A 19,429-nucleotide genomic window follows, 5' to 3' on the forward strand; every position below is an offset into this window, starting at 1 on the left:
AGGGTATCAAACGCGCTTCTCAAGGAGCAACTTTCCAGCCGGGGCCTTCTCGCCAAAGTTGTCCTCACGGCTGAAGATGCGCTCGCCACGAAGCCAAGTCTCACGGACCATACCGCGCAAGGTGCGGCCCTGGTAGGGGGAGCACTTGTTACGGAAGAGCATGGTGCTAGGCTCGACGGTCCATTCAGCAGAGTCGTCGAAGACACAGATATCAGCGTCGAAACCAGGGCGCAAGTCACCCTTCTGGGTCTCCAGACCGACCTGGGCGGCGGTGTTGGCGCAGCAAAGACGGACGACATCTTGCAAGGCGTTCCTGGTGTTCACGTCCTCGGGGGAGGGAGTCAGACCCTTGCGACGACTGAGCTCGGTCCAGAGAATGGGCAGACCCAGACCAACGGAGGAGATACCACCCCAGGCAGAGAAGAAGTCACCCTTTTCTTCCTTGGCACCCTTAATGGCACCAGGTACGTGAGAGGGAAGCTGCTTCAGCTCAGGAGTGCAGGGGGAGTGGTCAGAGACGACGGTCTTGATGACACCGTCACCAGTGTGCTTCTCCAACTCTTCCCATAGACCATCCTGGTTCAACTGGGAGCGGATAGGCGGGCAGCACTTGTGACGAGTGTCACCGTCCCGTACTTGCTCAGCGGCCAGTGACAAGTAGTGGAAACAGGTCTCAGCAGTGATCTTCACACCCCGAGCACGGGCTTCCCGCAGAATTGGAATAGCCTCCATTGCAGAAAGGTGGACAATGTGCAACTGAAGGTTGGGGGCAAGGTGAGCCATAGAGATAATACTCTCGATGGCACAAGTCTCGAACTCTGAAGGCCGAGAGGCCAAGAAAGTCGAGTAGGCTTCCAGTGGGCCAGCCGGGGCTGCCGGAGGATCGGAGCTTTGGACCTCATCGCCCACAGACTTGGTGATAGGCGGGACCATTTCGGCGTGGAACATGAGCGTGGTGGGCGCATCTGCCAGCTCAACCATAGCCTTTTTGATATCCTCTTGAGTAACAGCGGGGAACTCATCAACCTATGAGAGATGATTAGATATAAGGAAACAGAAAGGAAATCCAGAGGAAAAGCAGAAGTGGCTGGTATTACTTACACCGCTGTCAATCAGGAAACCCTTAAAGCCACGAACACCCTCATTCACAAGACCCTGGAGTTCACCAGCATTGCCGGGAATGATACCACCATAGAAACCAACGTCCACCCAGCACTTGCCCTGAGCAGCCTTGAGCTTCTCCTTCAAGCCAGACACGGTAGTAGTGGGAGGGATAGCATTCAACGGCATATCAATAACAGTGGTCACACCACCAAAGGCCGCAGCCTGGGTACCGGTGTAGAAGCCCTCCCATTCGGTACGGCCAGGCTCATTCAGGTGAACGTGAGCGTCGACCAGTCCAGGCAAAAGCACATAAGGCGAGTAATCGGTATAAGGTGTGCCTTCGGGGAATTCCGATGCCGGGATGACGGAATCAAAGACGGCGGTAATCTTCCCAGTGGTTTGAGAGATGACCACAGTAGCAGAGGTCAGACGACCGGAGATAACGGCACGCGATGAAGCCACCACGGCAATGGAGGGGATGTTAGCAGTGGCCATGATTAGCTCGGAGCTATTTTTCTTTTTCTTTTTCTTTCTTCTCAAGTGCTTTCCAAGTCCACAAAATATGCCAGACTAAAAGTCGATAGCGGCAATAAGAAGTAGACTAAGGTGGAGCGAGGGTGGGGGAAAGTATATAAAGGATGAAAGTGTAAGATAAGAGGACCAATCGAGAGGGAGCGATAGGAAGATAAGATTGAAGAGATGCAAGGGAAATCGGACCTCGAGCCGGGAATAAGCAGGTGTCAAAGTGATTCTTATCTATAGTAAGAAAAAGAAGAACAAAAAGTCCCGAGATAAGGGCACTGGAGGGAGATATAAATAACAAGGACCACCCCCATACGGGGGGAAAACTGACCCACCGAGAGAAAATTCAAGCGGGTAAAGAAATGGGACACTTTCACGATACCCACTGAGAGAGTTCCCGGGAAGTATGAGGGTTGTTGCCATTACTCGATAATTGGCAAATGAGTGGCTAATCGCACTGCGACACGGACCAGTCAGCGGCATTCTTGTTTTAAACCCCTGCAAAAGTTCCAGATCTTCATGAATACCTTCACTTTTTGTCCCTATCGCGTTTCTTGAATACGACACAATTACCCCTGCCCCATATGCTCTTTATCGCCATGTTGGAGTGGATTGCAGATTGAACCACGGTTCACCGCAACGAGAAATTTCGGAGAGGCGAACAAGACGGTACATGGAAAATATCCCGGTAACGAGAGAAAGACGGTAAAGACGGTAAAGACGGTAAAGAGGAAACACATCGGGCACCTCCGATGAACGTTGGGGCCTCGGGCAACCGCCTTATCTCTCTGGCTTTTTATCAGCAAATTTTACTCGATCAAAACTCTCCACCTTCTTCCGCCGAGTTTCTTTTACTCGATCAAAACCTCCTTTTTGAACGGTCTGGATCATTTTCCTTCCGAGGCACTTGCTGAGCCTATGAATCTTGCTCACTTTTTGGTGACTTGTGCTCTCGGTCCTCCTGGAACTTGAGTCTTTGCTGCGGCGGATTCCGATAAATGAGGGGCCATGCATTCAAGTTTCCATCGAGTAAAAACCCACCACGCCTGATTTCAAATTGTGTCGGAGAATTCATTCGAACTCGTCGGAATGAAGCTGATCTTCGTCATTTTTCTCTCTCTGGAATACATATGATGAAAAGGTAAGAAGCAGAATAATGGTGAGGAGAAGTTGCGGGGTTAAGTTGTCCTGCTTCTGTGTCACCGAATCAAGGATCAGATGCTCATTGCGCCATCTCCCACCAACTGTTGCCTAGTACAACTGCAAAATTGATCAACATATATTCAGCAATGCTTAATGCAACCGCAAACCTTCACTTACTGACATGGCATACATGTAGTATGCATGGCATGATCTTGTCGTGTTTTGGCGATGGATTCAACTAACCCAACATTTTGCAAGTTCTGGTCTTACATGTGGGAATACACCCGGCACTCCAGAATTCTATGCACTAGATGTACATGAATCTCCAGGAGAACCAACTTTGAGATCCAGGTATTTTAGAATATCGATATTGTCTTTATCCCTATATTCCATATGTAATGTCGCTATGCGTATGAAGCGCTTCTTTGGCCCGAACAACCCCGCAAAAAACAAATAATGAATAAAACATAAAACATAAAACATAAAACATAAAAAACCCAGAAGATATTCGAAATCCCATAAAGGTTAACTCCACACGGTCAACCTCGTGCTGGAGGCAACAGCACCATAGACCCCAGGCATCACACCTGAGCCGTAGCTTCGATGATCTCCTTCACGGGCTGAGCCGTCTCCACCGCCGGCTTCTCACTTTCTTCCACATCACTTCCCGACTTGATCTCAGTCTTGGCCATCTCCGATAATGGCACTTCCTGCTGTACCCGAGCACTGGCAACCTTATCATCCAGCGTACCCTCAACATTTTCATTTAATGACTGGCGGGACTGAACATCTGCGACCTTTTCGTCATCTTCATTGTCGCCTTTCTTTTCATCTTCCTTGTCTTCCTTTGCATTCTGCACCTGTTGGTCCAACATACGGCACATCTCATCATCCATATCTTCGGCCCGCAGCATGACATGCTCCGAGTATTCCGGATCTTTGGCAAGCTTGTCAAGCCACTTAAGCATATCCTCCCAAGACGCAGTAATGATGCACTCGGAATTGAGAGCTTCGCCCGAGGAATAACAGTTACAGCCATGCAGTCGGTATCCAGCCATAGGTTCGCCGAGAGGAGTTGAAGATAGAAGGTAGGCGCGTGAACGTGATGCGAGGAACGAAGTAAACGACGAAGGGTCTGTAAGGCCACCCATATCGATGTCAGAAAGGGTGGATTGCAGTGGGTCAGCGAAACAGATGCCAGAGATATAAGGCTTCCAGACGTTCCCTGTGAACAAATATCAGTTGATTGAAACTTTATCTCGCTAGGAATGAAGAACTTACAGTGGCTCTGGAGATGCTTAATGACACCCATTCCACCTTGCGCCACGCCGATGATGTCGATCTTAGTGTGCTTCCCCACATGTGGCCACAAGACATTCTCAAATACGCAGTCAATATGATCTCCCCAGTGTTCGTTGTTGGGGATCTTGTTCCGCCAACTCATTGTAGCTTGGCCCCAGTTTGCATACGGACGAGGGGCTGCATCCCAGCTCTGCTGGCTGACAGCACACTCCAATGCACAGTGCCAGATCAGTTGTCCGGTGTTGGCAATCACGAGACCGATATCCCTATTCTTTCCATCACCGAGCACAGCCTTGGTGAAGTTGACTGCCGATCCAATGTTAATACCATTGTGGATGGACCGGTGAGCCCAGACCCCGAGATCTTGGACAATATCACCAAAGACAACGATGATGCGGGACTTCTCGTCAAGATTCGGCGTTGCGAGGATTGGCACATGGCTCTCGCCTCGCTGTCTTCCAAAAGGCAGACGTAGGGTTTGCAAGCCAGCATCCTTCAGACGATCGAGGATAATGGCCCGAATACACTCTAGTATCTAATTAGTCCTTGATCAAATTTGGAAAGGTTGGATATTCACCATTGAGGGCTTCGCGGAACTTGACATTGACGCGGTCATTGCGATTGATTTTGTATCTGTATCCCTCTTCCGGGTGGGCAATTTGGCGAATCTGGTCATCATCGTTGACAAAGTACCTGTGATATTTGGTGAGTCGTGATTTGAGCCACGTAGAAACACGAAATTGACATACCCCAGTTCCTTCAGATTTGCAGGGAATTCAGGGTCAGGAGGCAAATCCTTATTCCGCCACACGTACATCTTGACAGACTAAAGCTTTGTGACAAGAATACTATGTGATGGGTAGTGGAGGGAAGGGTTGAGAGTAGAGGTGCAGAGGTGCAGCGGTGCAGAGGAGAGAAGATAAGCAAAGTGAAAGAAAGAAGAAAACAGACAAGTGAGAGAGGCAAGGCACTACTTGTCTTGACTAAGACAAACTGCGAACTGCAGGCTGCAAAACGGCAATAGGTGGTAGAAGCCTTGAATCTAGTACCAGTGAATACTGTTGAGAGTAAGAGTGAAGGTGGATAGAGATATTGCAAAATGATATTGTATGTGCATACTATACAAGCTTCAAGTGAAGCACACAAAACGCCGGCCAACCCAGAACTTTCATGCTAACCCCAGTAATCGTAGTCTCCAAAATTACCAACTGGCCTTCTTCACACCAGGAAGCTCACCAGAGAGAGCTTGCAGACGGAATTGGTACTGCAGAAATCAGTCAGTATAGCTCTCTCTCCATCTCTCTCAATATAATATCCACAAGTTTCACTTACCCGGTTGATTCTGAAGTCCCGGAACACACTGCGAGCAGTACCTGATGCCACACAGCGGTTCTTAATCTGTGTTGGGCGAGTATAGGCATGCATCTGCGACAACTGGAGTTGGGCTTGGGCACGGATACGGCCGGGGAGGGAGGTGTTGCGGATCATATAACGGAGGGCTTGGCTACAGTCCCAGGAAAGGTTAGATCAATTTCTCATCAATTGGGTTCTCAAGAAGGAGCTTTTCCAGTGGAATGCAGGTACAAGCCCAGGTGCAGGAAATCTTACCGTTCGGGCTCGGTCTCCTCAAAGGCCATGCGCTTGTTGTTGTCCCGAATCAGGCGGGTGTTGACAAACCCAGAGAGGTTGAGCCTCTTGGGGTGGAACAGGGAAGCAGCCTTGGACATTGTGACGTGGGTTCTGAGCAAAAGATAGAGGAGCTGGGGAAGAACGAAAGTCGCGATGTTCTTTCCAGGCGGAGTTGGCGAAAACTCCCAATCGGGTTTAGCGTTTACCCGCGAGATTCCCACCAAATGGTGAAACTTATATGGAAGCAACTATAGAAACTAAGAAACAATGTCAAGTTTACACTTTAATTGCTGTATACTCTTGATGTATTTTGAATTTCATCTCAAATATTATCCCACTGTTGGAAGAACCAATGTTGAGTGATCAGTGTTTTGTTTTGAGGGTACAAGTGCACCTGGCACCGTGGAGTCCGGACCCTACGGCTACCATAGTCTCGAGGTCATCATCCAAATACTCAAAAAGACCCATTTAACAGCGACTACAGTTCTAGATAAACCAAGCTTTCCAAGGTTCGTATGCGGAAAAGATTGACCTGTCATATGTGGCAGCATCAGAATCCAAGAACAGTAATCAGTAGTGGTACAGTTTGTGAATTGATCCAAGTCACCCTGTAGGGTATATTCTATATGCTTGGACAGAGGGCAAACTGCCCGCGAACATAAACACAAAGTTGCGAGTCGGAACCGAAGACCAACAGCGTTTCCGTTCACACCTCCGCGGCCAACTGCACGACTCGCTCCTGCTTCACACCACACCCGGTGGCATCACAGCCCGTCGTCCAGAGCTAATTTAGTGGTCGGCCTTGCCGGACTTGGCGTTGGGGTTGCGGGGGTCGTTCTTGAACTCGGCAGCTAAGAGAAAAGGTAACCAAGGTTAGTTGGGTGTTTCGAACATGTTGTATTTGAACAGGTTATCGGTTGGCGCGCTGCACACAGAATCCACCACGGTGCCATAACCGGACAAGTCGAACTGGGCTGAGTTTCATGATGCGCTGGGGAACTCACTGTTGGACAGAGCGTTCTGCAGAGAGTTGACACCGTACAGCACAATGATACCTGGAAAGGAGACCTTATTAGAACATGACTTCGTGGGTGAGAAGCTCGATCGGGAGCCGCGATTGAAACGTAGGATTTGAAATCAATTCGGATTCAGGTAATCGAGGTGGATTCAATGGAGTTCATGGAGCGTACCGGCAGCGAAGAAGGGGGTCATAGGCTTGGCTGTGAAGCAATGTGTTAGTCTTGAGCGCTAGATGTGTGGACTCGTCTTCGGGTCATCGTATTCGAGGATGGCTTACCGAGAGCGCCGGGGAACTTCTTTCCGAGGAGAGACATGGTGAAAATGGTGCGAAGATGTGGAATCGGAGTTCGCGGGGGTGGTGATGCAGAAGGAAGAGGAGATGTGAAGTTGGAGTTTGCCCGGTCCGAGACGCCTTGCCGCTTTAGGCTTGGCGTCATGGCCGCTTTACCCGATCGGTCCCGACCTTGTTTACTCGACTTGACTGAGCTGTATCGCCTTTGTTGAACTAGACTTAGTAACTACACAATTTTACCTGCAAACTCCCATTACCGCTCACAATGGCCTCCTCTCTGGCCTCCTCTGTGTCTTCCCTCCAATCGTCGCTGCAGCTCCTGGATAACTCCATCACCACCCTCGATGAAGGTGTGAACGATTTTCCCCGCTTATGCAAAGTTCTCCAAACCACGCGAGTAGGTACTCAACGCCGCCTTCATGAGAACTCAAATCTAATCAAGTTTTTTTTTTCTTATAGCACTTTGAGCTCCTTCCAGAACCAACTCTACGCGAAGCGCAGCAATCCCTCCTAGATGAAATCACACCCAGCATCGCCCACCTCCTCTCCCTTGCCTCGAACCACGTTGAGAAGCTAGCCCGTCGCGAACAAGGCTTGAAAGCAAAATGTGATCTTCAAGAAGGGCGTCTATCCTCGAACTCGGAAAACCGACCGTCAGCAAACCGATCCCAATCCCAAAGCAGCGCGGCAATGCGGGGTCGTCTGACAGGGTCGGCTGGAAACGCGGCATCCAAGGCGGCGGAGCTGCGACGGCTGGTCCAGAAAAAGGAGCGACTCAAGTATGTTGTCGATCGGTTGGAGTTGCAGAGTACCCAACGAGAGAGACAGTTGAGGAAGAGTATGGCTGCGCAGTGAACTCGAACCTGAGTTCTTGCTTTACCGACGACTACCGAATTGTAGGCTTCGATACTTGATCATAGTATCGACTGGCCAGTATTCCACAGCCAATCCACTGGGAGGGCAACATTCAATAAGCTACCTACTCAAACTCAGATTGTATTGCAGACGGTGATATGCCTCACTGGGCTTTGACGATCGTTCCCCAACCTATCCACCCACTCGTGCTCAGTTGGCATGACAGTGAAGATCTAATTCCAGTGAGAATGACTTCGCCTATAATCTAACTAAACTATCCCAAGTCTAGCACTCCACGCCCCGATGCAGCGCACATTCCAAACGTTCGAAATGAATAGCGAGACCTTCAAGTCCTCAGTTTGTTTCGTGTGAAATGCCAGGCAGGAGTGTTAGTTGATTAAGGGATTGCTTCTATTCTGGGGCTGCTGGGAGGATGCATTCATCACTTGTTCTCGGGGACAAGCATTGCGTGTGTGAACCTTCAGAGAGAAATTCGAGTCTTTGATCCTTTCTGGCTATATTTACTCCTGGACTTAGCTCACGGAAGGCGATTTTTGTTGCTCTGGTTGGAATGATGCTTTTGTTTTGATTGCCATACAGAATGGCCATACAACATATGATCATACAGAGATTGTCTGTAATACATAGTACTATGTAAAGCCCATCTACAGACCTCCAAATGTATTTCGATCAAAATCCTTACCCAATCTTATAATCTTCCGAATGAAATTTCTTCTCAGGGCAAACAGTTGGAAGCAGCAAAAAAAAAAAGCTTGTATAATTTTCAGTGCTACCAGTTCATTAAAGCAACTCTATACATGCAAAGAAGGTATGTAGCCCTGGCGTAAGGGCGGTATTAGTGCTGGCACCTCGAAGCCAACATTCATTGAAACCTTGGAAATGAATATCCAATTGATGTTGGATTCATATTCGAATTCAAGAGTGAAGAGACTGTATTTACAGTTTTACATAGTTGTGAAGATGATATCTATAATACAAAATCAAATCCCAATCCCCATAATCTGGTAGTAGTACAAAGTAGTCCAAAATCACCCAGTTATATCAAATGCGCCATTAAACCAATGCTAGGCTAGATCGATTCAGATCGCCAATGAATTCACTTTAGAGAGTATTATCAGCGTCGACCTGTCTCTTCAATGCTTGTCTCATCTTCTTCTTGTCGTTGTGCTTCTTCCAGCTCGGGATATTCTGGCCTTTTTTCCGTGGAGTTGGCTCCGGAAGATCTGCGCGGCTTCGTCCTTCATCAAGCTCATCGTCTTCATCTTCTTCCTCGTCACGCTCATTCTCATCCATTGCTTCCTCTTCGCGAGCTGCCTTGTTTGCAGCCCGGCGAGCGAGACGCTCTTTTTTGCCTTCGCCATGCTTGTCGCCTAGATTCAGCTTGCGTGGGATCCGGGTCTTAGCTCCTAGTGCCCAGAGGTCGCCCCACGTTGACTTCCGAGCGTCACGGTAGGCTTGACGACTGTAAGAGCGCGGAACAGTCCAGCGTTCAATGTTACCAGCCGGGGTGCAAAGGTCGAAAATGACATGACCACGGCGTTTGAGAGGGGCATAGATAGCACGCGGAAGTGAAAGAGGATGGATCTTAGACAGGTCCTCAGTGTCCTCAAACCCTTCAAAAGCGGCGTCCGTGGCTTCAGCATTCTGCTTAATGCCTAACTCCTGTCGCATATCAACACCGCGTTGCACGGCAAGGTAGCTGTATTTGATGTCCTCGTGATTACGGTCCTTGGCTCCCATAATACGCTGCAGGAATGGGGGTCGGATGTAACGCTGCTCAAAGTGGCAATAATCCTTGCGGCCCTTTGATGGGCCTGCAGGATTGTGCATGGGGCAGGTTGAGTGGTTGGTGCAAGGAGCGATGATCATACCGGCTCCCTTGACCACAGGTTCATTTTCATCGGGGGCCTCGAGGGAGTTGGTATACTCTGTTGAACCGGGGCTAGCAATATGGCGTTTGAGAAGCATCTCACGGGCGCCGGCAATGGCCTCGAAACCCTTTTGGCGTCCCTTCTCCAGAAGAATGAGAACACCTCCATTGGGGTTCAAGAGAGCCCATAGGTTTTCCACGTACTCCTTACGCTCGTATTCTTCTTCAAACCCGAGGAGAGAATGAGGTGCAATGATGACGTCGAATTGCTTACGCTTAGGAGCATCACGCGAGTCCTCTAGAGTGGGCTTCTCACGTACATGGAGGTAGTTAGGTAGCCGAGGAAGGAAAGTTGTGTTCTCAAGAATGGCACTTGCGCGGAGACGGAGCGCATCAGAGCCTGTCAAAACCGTCGATCGCCCGTAGGGAATCGGCGCTTCCTTGGGGTGGTCGGGAACCATGGTCTCATACTCCGCACGGAGAACATCTCTCCAGGCTATTATGCCTGCACCGCCACCACTAGCATCAAGAATATTTGGACCGCCTTCTTGACTGATGAGGTTGCGGATCCAGTCTGTTCCAAGGCGTTTCCGTATTTCAACCAAAACACTTAGCGCAGAAGCGTAAATTCCTGGGTAAAGAACCGCGAGGTAGGCATTGGCCTCCATGTTTGCCATGTGATGCTGCGATGCATGAAGCGGGATTGGAAGTTGGGGTAGCTGGGCGCGTGGAGGCGGAGTTGTGGTGGAGTGAGGCAAGCCTGGCCCGCCGAACAAACGATGAGCAGTCTCGGCGACATGCCTGTTTGAAACCTCTGACAAGATGACAGAGATGGGGCCAGTGAGCGAGTCTTTCGGCGGGTGGATCGTGCTGGGATCGGTTTGCGATTTGCCTAGCTGGGTCAAAGGATGAGTCCTTGGGGCAGAGTCTGGGACGGCTTCATTCTCAAACTGCTCGAGCATGATCTCGCCGCCCAGCTGCTCAGCCACCTCTCTGGTTCGCTGCATGGCAATTGTCTCTCTCTCCTCCACTCCAACTTCCATATCGTATACCACATCTAAATCGGCCTCAGTATCGTTACTCTCCTTGTATTCGATCTCCTCCCAGTTGCCTTCTCCATCCTCTCGGAATAATTGATCAGAGTTCTCCTCGTCCTCCTCGGCAATGGTTTCCTCAAGAAAATCCTGAACAATCGGTTCTCCGTAAAGACTGGTATAAAGCTTGATCTCATCTGTGCTCAAGACTCCCTCGGGGACTGTGTCCCCGAATTGCTGGCGAACCAAATTCACCCAGGACTCTGGCGTGTGAACATCCCGGTGGCTCATGAATTCAGCCAGGAGATCTTCAGCACCTTCCGATTCCTCTGCCAATAAATCCAACTCATCCATTGTTTGCACCATAAGTTCTTCGGTTTCGCCGATGCGCTCAATAAGGGCATTGATTTGGTCAATCGTGTTGGGTTCTGAAGACTCGGGTGTCGGTGGTTCTGCGGAGGCTGCAGTGGAAGAGTGTCGTTGTGTAGAGGGCAATTTCAGCGCCGTGGTTGTCGGTAGTTGCGTCCTACATGATCGTAAATTCGAAGTAGCGACCGAGGCGGACCGTGAATGTTGAAGGTTTGGTTGCTGTAGGGGCGCAATCGAGCCCGCAGCTCGGCGGGATTGTCGCGATCCAGCAGGGCGAGAAGCCCGCAGACGGAATAAATGCCTGGCATGAGAGCCGCTTGCACTTTGAGTTGGTGGTCTAGACAGCATGCTTCCAAGACAGAGAAGCACTCGGGTTGATAACAAGATGTAAGAAAAGTTGAGAAACGGGCACGCAGCTCCAGAAAATTGATGCCAAGCCATCACAAACTGTGAGTCGATGATTGGCTGATCTATCAGTGGAGCTGTACATGAATTGATCCACTTTACTCCATACAGAGGATCCCGAGGATCCAGAGGCTCAATAGTCTTGAGGTATCCATTCATGAGACAACAAGGCAATAAGCAGTCTTTTACTCAATATTCCAAAAAAAAAAAATTAACCATTTTCATATGACCTCTCCTTACTTTCCGTCCGTCATTAGGAACCTATCTTCACAGCCAAATTTTGAATGTTAGGGACACCACTAGAGGTCAAAAGATCTACCTTGAAAGTGAGCTTGACTCTGTACGCACAAGGGCGGCGGCAACTACCTAGTAGTAGGTAGTAAGATAGGAAAGCCTCAGTCGGGTCAGAAAATAATCCACGTATAGTAGGAGCTACCTAGTAGGTAGTAGTAGGCTGGTCTGAAGTCATGTAGAAGGGTATCTATATAAGTAATCTATGTTTCACTCTCCAGAGTCCGTATCTTCGTTACCCATGAGAACTCGCAACGCGGTCACCCACCGCATCACTTCGTGCTCCAAGGCTGTCAGTTTGGCCATAACTGCCATCAAGCTAGGGTCCTGGCTTTCCACCCGAACCTTTTCCCGGACACGCACTTCTTCTCCGTGCCACATGAACACGTCCCCAGCCTCATCATGCGCACGTTTATGGCTCCCAAATATCCGATCTCGCAAGGAGAATCCCGTCAAGGAAATATCTGTGGCAAAAGCTGACGGAGTTTGCGTTACTGTGGTGCTCTCCAATGTGCGCAGGAGAAGAACAAGCGCGGAATCTGCAATAGAAAGGTGGAATGAAACATAGGGCGGCGGCGGAGGATCGAACATCTAGGAATTGGAATTGATTAATAAAAAATCTTTTGAATTGGAGAAGTTAAGAAACCCACGTTGTCACTAGCACTGGTATCCCACCAATTGCCTCGCACGTCCCCATCCCCCTTCAGCATTTGTCGTGCCTCGCTGATTGTCTCATGTAGAAGATGCAGCTGGCTAAAGATAAATGTTGCATCGAGCGGATTCCCCGTATATGTGCTCACATCCACAATGTCCAAGCTCTGATTGACTAGGTTTCGCACTGACACTAGCTGCTGCAGAACCAAGCTAGGAGCTTCGGGGGATTGCGACAGGGTTAACCGGGTACTAGGACTGCCACGTGGAGGAGGTAAAGAGGGAAGACGAAGCTGGATATCCTAGCAGCCGAGGGTAAGTGAGGGTTCGAGTTTTTACAAAAACAGGTATGGTCGGTACATACCCCTTTGACCACCTGCGTGCCGAGGCGAGTCACGAAGCCCTTGACATATTCTGACCGTAGCGATGATAAAACCAGAGTGGAACCTGGTTCTTGGGGTGCGATTAGAGCCGCGCACTCCTGAAGACCTTCTTTAAGGGAAACAAGGGATTCTTGAAGTGATTGCAAGAGCCATTCGAGTTCACGGGCCTAGGACAAAAAAAGAGACATGTGTTGGCATCAGATCCACACCGATATGATCCATGAGGGTGGTCCCTATTTTTGCGCATCCGCATCCCGCATCCACTAGGGGACAGGTCCACCGAATTGCATCACTCCATGAGGATTGGGAGTTGACGTACCAGCGCACTATCGGCCTCCCGATTGACTTGATCGGGGGGCAGTGGGGGGTATGCCCAAGTTGCCATGATGTGAAGCGCCACAAAAATTGGGCCAGTATAAACTTTCGGTAAGGAGGAGTAGGCAGAAAGGATTTTGAGTTGATCCACGTCACTGAGGGGAACAACGCAGGGAGCTGCAACGTTGCTTGCTGGTTTAAGTCTGTTGCTGCTGTCCGTCACTTCGTCATGGACCGCCCACGCTAGGCCTGAAATGGACTAGAGGATTACCTTATCAGGACTAGCTCGACTTAGAGTGGACGCTAAACCCAAAACAGCCCAGCAAATCAGGTGCAAGCATGACGTTATGATCCTCGTTCAATCTATGAGTGCGATGATGCTCACACCGTTCAAGATGAAAATCCGGATGGGCCCGGCTCTTAGATCACTGTTCCTTTTTCCGTGACTCTTTTTCATCTCGTCGTTTTCCACTTCACAAAGCAAAAAGAAAGGTTTTCTCATTTCCTCGACCTCTACCTCCAGGGCTCGACTTGCGCGCCTTCCCTAGTATATACAATATCGGGCAGCAAACCTAAGTTCCGATACTCCCTCAATTCCCAGAGCAACGGGAAAAGAAAAAAATCTTTTCAATCTTCAACTATAACTGAATAATCCGAGATACAGGAACCTACTACGCACAATGGGTTTCAGCAGTGAGTGCTCAACATATACTGAGGTATATGCAGGCAATTCGATGCTAATTAGCTTACAGGAGCTTCGTTGGGCTTCTTGGGCCTCTTTTTCATGGCCAGTTCCATCTTGCTCATCTTCCTCACACTGCTGGGTGGTGCTCGTAACTCAACCCCGCTTAATGAAATCTACTTCCTTCAAGCGAACACGAGCGCCATCACAGGCGCTCCGTCGGTCTCACGCTGGACGTTCTGGAATATTTGCAGTGTGTCCAACGGCAAGAATGTCTGTGGTAGCTCACACCCGGATTTCCCATTCGACCCGACACGCTCTGACAATTTCAACACTACCGTTGGCGTGCCCCATCAATTCATCGGGTATGTGCTAGCTTGGACTGGCTTTCATGATTCAAACAGCGAGTTTAACTTTGTAGTTCGGTTACTGATGATGATGATTCTTAGAACTAAGCACTACTACTTGACCTCTCGATTCATGTTCCCATTCATCATCATTGGACTCTTCTTCGCTGTTGTTTCGCTCTTCACCGGACTGCTAGCTATGTGTACTCGCATTGGCAGCTACGTCTCGGGTTTCCTCGCGTGGCTTGCTCTGACTTTCCAGGTGATCACGACCTGTCTGATGACGTACGTTCTCTCTACTTACTCAATCCCTGGTATAATCCCGGGCCTATACTAATCTTCAAACTAGTGCTGTCTTCGTCCAGGGCCGCAATGCTTTCCAAAGCAATGGCCAGAGCGCAAAGTTGGGTGTCAAGGCTTTCGCCTTCATGTGGACTGCCAGTGCAACGCTGTTCATCTCGTGTCTATGCTACTGTCTCGGTGGTGCAGTTGGCCGCAAAGATGGCAGCGGTTACAGCGGACGCAAGGAGCGTCGTCGTGGTTTCTTCTCTTCTGCCCGCTCCAACAGTGTTCATAGCGAGAAGAGAGAGGAGGCCGCCGCAGCTGCCGATCCTAACTACGCGTAAATGCGTATTTGCTGGAATACAAGCTACTTACCAGGAGCATTCATTCTCCGCAAACCATCTCTGGTCTAACACCGACCAACAACACTCACGTTGGCTACTCAAAACTCTCAACGTGAACTCCGAAACATGCTTTTTCAACCCGTACACGATGATATTTTCTCCATTCTGCGTTGATACTCCCCGAGATATACATCGCGTTGGTCTGTGTATCTCTCACAACCTGCTTTAGCCTCTTTGGTTTTATGTTTCACATGACTTTCTCTCTTTCCCTCTGATTCACCCCTTGATCCACTCTCTCGATGCGGCACGAACTACACCTATACTCACGATCGTTACATGTAAACCCTAATCTATTCCAATCTATGTTTCACATTTTGTCATTTCCGTTCCCAATGAATCGTTGACAAGTTTCTTGTTTCAACGATTCCTCGTGCTGGAGTTTGTTTTGATCTGATGTCTATTTTATATGCCTCTACCTCAACCAGTTGTAATATAATGTGTATTGAAACTTCCAAATCATACAGTAGTCATCTGGTATCTACCTAAAGACCATTGCCTCTAGGGCTCCAACCCTTGGAAGTCTTTGAATTATGTATCGTTTATCTCAAGTGCTTGTATCTACATGTATCAATTATAGTAAATGCATAGTAGATTGAGGTACCTACTCCAGAAGTATAGTCTGATATGGTAGGGCTAAACTTGTACATTTGGGAATTAAAGCCAGGTCCCCGCCTGCTGGGTACTAATGTATACCTCCAATATTGAAGGAAGGCTGGAAATTCTTCTTAACTCCGGACATTGTGCGAACTACGAAATGAATGAATGCTTTTTTTTTTTTTTCAAATAAGTCATGTTCATTGGCCAATTCCAATTGAGAGTCTATATAGAAGAAAATGGAACGGGGAAATAAAGCGAGATAACAAAGGTAGCGTGTGACTCCAACGAGATAATGACGGGAACATCAAAAAGCCTCTATCAATCATGAATGCATCAGACCATAATGAGATCGAATTTTATTTTGTGATGAAACGGGGAAAAATTGATCTAAGCAGAGCCGTTGATAGCGCCACGGACGGCGGTCTGGCCACCGACCTCACGGACAGCAATCTGGAGACCCAGATCGGGGTTGACGTGGATCATGACTTCGACCTTGCCACCGGCCTTGACGGCCTTCACGGCAAGCTCAGCGACAGGGCTCTCGGTCTTCCACACAATCTCGCGGACATCCTCCTCCTCATCCTCCTCATCGGAGAAGTCGGAGTCCTCATCGTCAGCGGGCTTGTCCTCCTTGGCCTTGGGCTCGGGCTTAGTGACCTTGATATCACGGGAGCCCTCGCAGACACGGACCAAAACGTCACCGCCCTCCTTGGGGACGGAGTACTGGGCGATGCGGCGGGCGGGGAGAGCGGTTTGGGAGGCAATAAGAGGCTGGAAGGAAGTCTCACCACCGGAGGTGAACTCAACACCGATAGCCTTGGTGAGGTGGGGGGTGACAGTCACCATGGGGTGAATGGACTGCTCAACATCCTCGTGGTCGAACTCCTGGACCAGAGAGGCCTGGAAAGCGGCACCGCGAGCGGCCAACTCAGAGGGGTTGATAGCGGAAAGGCTGGTGGAGGGAGCCAAGATGGTAGTAGTCTCGGGGAAGATGTTCTGAGCCAGCTGGGCGATCTTGGGGGTGTGCGAGGCACCACCGGAGAAGATGACCTCATCAATATCAAGGACATCAAGCTCGGCCTTCTTGACAACCTGCTCGATCAGGCCGGTGAACTGAGCAAAGACCTTGTTGGAGAGAAGCTCAAATCGAGTGCGGTTGACGGTGGAACCGTAGTCGATACCAGCAGTCAGGGACTCAACGCTCAGCTGAGCGTTGGCGCTCAGGCTGAGAGCCTTACGAGTGCCCTCACCCTCCAGCTTAAGCTTGGCCAGGCCACGGACGTCCTCGCGGGGATCAGACTTGTGCTTCTTGATGAACTCCTTGGCGAAGTGGTCAATGATGATCTGATCCAAGGAAGCACCACCGAGCTCGTAGTCGTGAGCAGTGGCGAGAATGGTGTACATGCCTCCGCGGCAGGCAACAACGGCCACATCGGAGCGAGTGCCACCAAGGTCAGCAACAACGACCAACTTGTCGGTAACGGTGGCCTCGGGACGAGCATCGTAGGCCATGACAGCAGCAACGGGCTCGTGAATGAGCTGGAGAACCTCAAGGCCGGCCTCCTTGGCGGCAGCGGTGAGGGCCTCGCGCTGAGCATCAGTGAAGTCGGTGGGGACGGTGATGACAGCAGCGTTGACCTGCTTGCCGAGGAAGTCGGAGGCGGACTGCTTCAGACGGCGGAGATGGCGGGTAGTGATCTCAGAGACGGTGACAGTGTTGGGCTTTTGGCTGGCGGTGTCACGGATGGTGAAAGCCACAGTGGACTCCTTCTGCTGGGGGTGGGCGGAGGCGTGGGCTGGGGTAGGGTCGATGGACTTGAACTCCTTGCCCAAGTAATCACGGAAGTATGCGACGGTGTTGGAAGAGTTACGGATGAGCTGGGCCTTAGCCTGGGTACCGTGGTACTCCTCACCATCGATATAAGAAAGAATGCTGGGGATTTGACGGTCTAAAAAAATGGACAGTCAGTTAGGCTCTTGGAAAGTTGGGTAAGGGTCCCAAGAAACATACCTCCCTCCTCGTTGGCGATAACCTCAGCCTTGCCCTCCTATAGATGTTTGTTAATTATTTGCGAATTCGTTTTCTCAAACAAGATTTCAACGTACAGGCGAGATACGGGCAATTGAGCTGGATGTGTTACCGAAAGAGATACCGATAGCGAAACGCTCTGCCTCAGCAGCGACACCGTTTGAGTCACCCATTTTGAAGAATGTATGTGAAAAAAACCCTAAATTTGGAATATAGGAAAGAAATCCGCGACGCGATGGACGAGGAGAGTTCAGGTAAAATGACCGATGAAGGGAAATGTCTCGATGGAGGGGGAGAACCAAACCGAAAAATTTGAAGATTTTCGGCGGGAAAGTGGCTTGTGCTTATCGATATCGATTGTGGCGGTACAAGTAAATCTTTGATCTATAGAACGTTTAGAGTACAGTATCCAGCATTTATATTCCAGACATACTATGCAAAAATGAGGGGGTTTTTTTTTTATTGGATGAATTGAATTACATATATTGAGAATCTCATCCACTGATTCTATCTCTGCAGTTTCATCAGAAATTCATTCTCTACCCTCAAATTCCATTGTGCCATTGCCTGATTAATTTGGCATCGTCAGAGCAGTCACGTGGTGATAGGCTGATAAGCAGTTTTCTGCAAAATCCAAAAGTGACAAAGTCCATATAGCTTTCCCCTCCAATGTGGTTTTGATGCTGAAAGACTTCAATTGAATTTCCCTTCCCTCTTCTTCGTTAACTGATAAATCTGTGAATTTTCTCAAGTTCCTGACTGCCATCATGTCAACCCCCCTCATATTACTTCCTGGCGATGAAGTGCCCAAAGATCAACTTCCAAAATCCAAGTCCAACCCTCTCAAAGTAGGACCCGGCTTGCGCCTGCTTTCACAACCTTCAGCGAAGCCCACATCACCAAGTCATTCTCTCACGGCCACGCAAGCCGGAATCTTGACAACTGATGCCAAGCGTAATACCGTGTCGCTTCTCTCTTTCTCCAATCGCCGCTACATCCCCGCAGTTAACGACCTGGTCATCGCGCAAGTTCACCACTCCAGCATCGACTTCTTCCATTGTATTGTTTCACCACACACTGCACAGGCTCTACTGGGACAATTGTCGTTCGAGGGTGCTACAAAAAAGACAAGGCCAATGCTGAAGCAAGGCGATGTGGTCTACGCACGAGTTTTGTCCGTGGGCATTGGCGCTGGCGCTGACGTCGAGATCGCCTGTGTTAACCCGGCAACTGGAAAGTCAGAACCGGGTGGTCTAGGTCCTTTGAACGGTGGTTCAGTTTTCGATATCTCAACGGGTATGGCTACCCGGTTGCTTCGGGCTAGCTCTTCCTCTGCCGATGACAGTGAGGGTGTGGATGGCCTCGTTGTTCTTTCTGAGCTTGGAAGGAAGCTTGAGAGCATTGGAGGATTCGAAATGGCTGTCGGGCGCAACGGAAAAGTTTGGGTGAACTGCTCAAATGCCGGGGAGAGCGAGGTCCGGGCTACGGTTGCTATCGGACGGTGCTTGGAAGGAACAGATGAGCGCAACCTGAACCCGGCGGATCAAAAGAAGCTGGTCACAAAAGTCCTTCGCGCTATGAAGTTAGCTTGATAAGATGAGTCTGTTCTTTCATTTGGGGAGTTGGGATTTGGAAAGGTTTATTTTCTTCATGGTATACCACGAGCAACATGTACAGTAATTTCTGCATCACACAAGCATTCCGTTCCATTCAAGACCTCTCCCAAGGTTTTATCGGTTTCAAAACCGAAGTTTTCCATGACCTAGTATTACACTACATGTATGCGATAGGCCAGGAGTTGGTACGTACCAGTTCGTAGGAGATCCAATGTATAGAAAAAAAGTGTCGTGTACTTACGTAATCCAAACGAAGCTCGCATCGG

The 19,429-nt window shown here is 49.5% G+C and overlaps 10 protein-coding genes across 10 annotated transcripts; 3 read left to right on the top strand and 7 right to left on the bottom strand.

The window, feature by feature from the left end:
* Positions 1–6: 6 nt before the first annotated feature.
* Positions 7–1,599, bottom strand: N7466_009137 (allantoinase alX; the record flags this gene model as incomplete). Its single annotated transcript, XM_057168526.1, has 2 exons — positions 7–1,026; positions 1,102–1,599. The coding sequence occupies 2 exons, from the start codon at positions 1,597–1,599 to the stop codon at positions 7–9; spliced, it is 1,518 nt and encodes a 505-aa protein (XP_057017232.1).
* A 1,098-nt stretch (positions 1,600–2,697) lies between these two features.
* N7466_009138 (uncharacterized protein) lies at positions 2,698–2,961 on the bottom strand (the record flags this gene model as incomplete). The annotated part of the gene is made up of 2 exons (XM_057168527.1): positions 2,698–2,877; positions 2,947–2,961. The coding sequence occupies 2 exons, from the start codon at positions 2,959–2,961 to the stop codon at positions 2,698–2,700; spliced, it is 195 nt and encodes a 64-aa protein (XP_057017233.1).
* A 389-nt stretch (positions 2,962–3,350) lies between these two features.
* N7466_009139 (uncharacterized protein) lies at positions 3,351–4,888 on the bottom strand (the record flags this gene model as incomplete). Its single annotated transcript, XM_057168528.1, has 4 exons — positions 3,351–3,994; positions 4,051–4,599; positions 4,649–4,764; positions 4,821–4,888. The coding sequence occupies 4 exons, from the start codon at positions 4,886–4,888 to the stop codon at positions 3,351–3,353; spliced, it is 1,377 nt and encodes a 458-aa protein (XP_057017234.1).
* A 384-nt stretch (positions 4,889–5,272) lies between these two features.
* N7466_009140 (mitochondrial 37S ribosomal protein uS14m) lies at positions 5,273–5,798 on the bottom strand (the record flags this gene model as incomplete). The annotated part of the gene is made up of 3 exons (XM_057168529.1): positions 5,273–5,335; positions 5,404–5,575; positions 5,680–5,798. 3 exons carry the CDS (start codon positions 5,796–5,798, stop codon positions 5,273–5,275), a joined length of 354 nt encoding a protein of 117 aa, XP_057017235.1.
* A 1,479-nt stretch (positions 5,799–7,277) lies between these two features.
* Positions 7,278–7,867, top strand: N7466_009141 (DASH complex subunit SPC19; the record flags this gene model as incomplete). Its single annotated transcript, XM_057168530.1, has 2 exons — positions 7,278–7,409; positions 7,472–7,867. 2 exons carry the CDS (start codon positions 7,278–7,280, stop codon positions 7,865–7,867), a joined length of 528 nt encoding a protein of 175 aa, XP_057017236.1.
* Positions 7,868–8,989: 1,122 nt separating this feature from the next.
* On the bottom strand, positions 8,990–11,509 carry N7466_009142 (tRNA methyltransferase RSM22; the record flags this gene model as incomplete). Its single annotated transcript, XM_057168531.1, has 1 exon — positions 8,990–11,509. The coding sequence occupies one exon, from the start codon at positions 11,507–11,509 to the stop codon at positions 8,990–8,992; it is 2,520 nt and encodes an 839-aa protein (XP_057017237.1).
* Positions 11,510–12,067: 558 nt separating this feature from the next.
* Positions 12,068–13,276, bottom strand: N7466_009143 (uncharacterized protein; the record flags this gene model as incomplete). Its single annotated transcript, XM_057168532.1, has 4 exons — positions 12,068–12,448; positions 12,508–12,810; positions 12,873–13,058; positions 13,211–13,276. The coding sequence occupies 4 exons, from the start codon at positions 13,274–13,276 to the stop codon at positions 12,068–12,070; spliced, it is 936 nt and encodes a 311-aa protein (XP_057017238.1).
* Positions 13,277–13,886: 610 nt separating this feature from the next.
* Positions 13,887–14,861, top strand: N7466_009144 (SUR7/PalI family protein; the record flags this gene model as incomplete). The annotated part of the gene is made up of 4 exons (XM_057168533.1): positions 13,887–13,899; positions 13,959–14,253; positions 14,338–14,520; positions 14,585–14,861. The coding sequence occupies 4 exons, from the start codon at positions 13,887–13,889 to the stop codon at positions 14,859–14,861; spliced, it is 768 nt and encodes a 255-aa protein (XP_057017239.1).
* Positions 14,862–15,905: 1,044 nt separating this feature from the next.
* N7466_009145 (ribosome-associated complex protein SSZ1) lies at positions 15,906–17,720 on the bottom strand (the record flags this gene model as incomplete). Its single annotated transcript, XM_057168534.1, has 3 exons — positions 15,906–17,467; positions 17,530–17,566; positions 17,625–17,720. The coding sequence occupies 3 exons, from the start codon at positions 17,718–17,720 to the stop codon at positions 15,906–15,908; spliced, it is 1,695 nt and encodes a 564-aa protein (XP_057017240.1).
* Positions 17,721–18,314: 594 nt separating this feature from the next.
* N7466_009146 (exosome non-catalytic core subunit RRP40) lies at positions 18,315–19,139 on the top strand (the record flags this gene model as incomplete). Its single annotated transcript, XM_057168535.1, has 1 exon — positions 18,315–19,139. The coding sequence occupies one exon, from the start codon at positions 18,315–18,317 to the stop codon at positions 19,137–19,139; it is 825 nt and encodes a 274-aa protein (XP_057017241.1).
* Positions 19,140–19,429: the final 290 nt, after the last annotated feature.

This window comes from Penicillium verhagenii, assembly GCF_028828195.1.
Source record: "Penicillium verhagenii strain IBT 33310 chromosome Unknown utg000009l_segment0_segment0, whole genome shotgun sequence".
Lineage (NCBI taxonomy): Eukaryota > Fungi > Ascomycota > Eurotiomycetes > Eurotiales > Aspergillaceae > Penicillium > Penicillium verhagenii.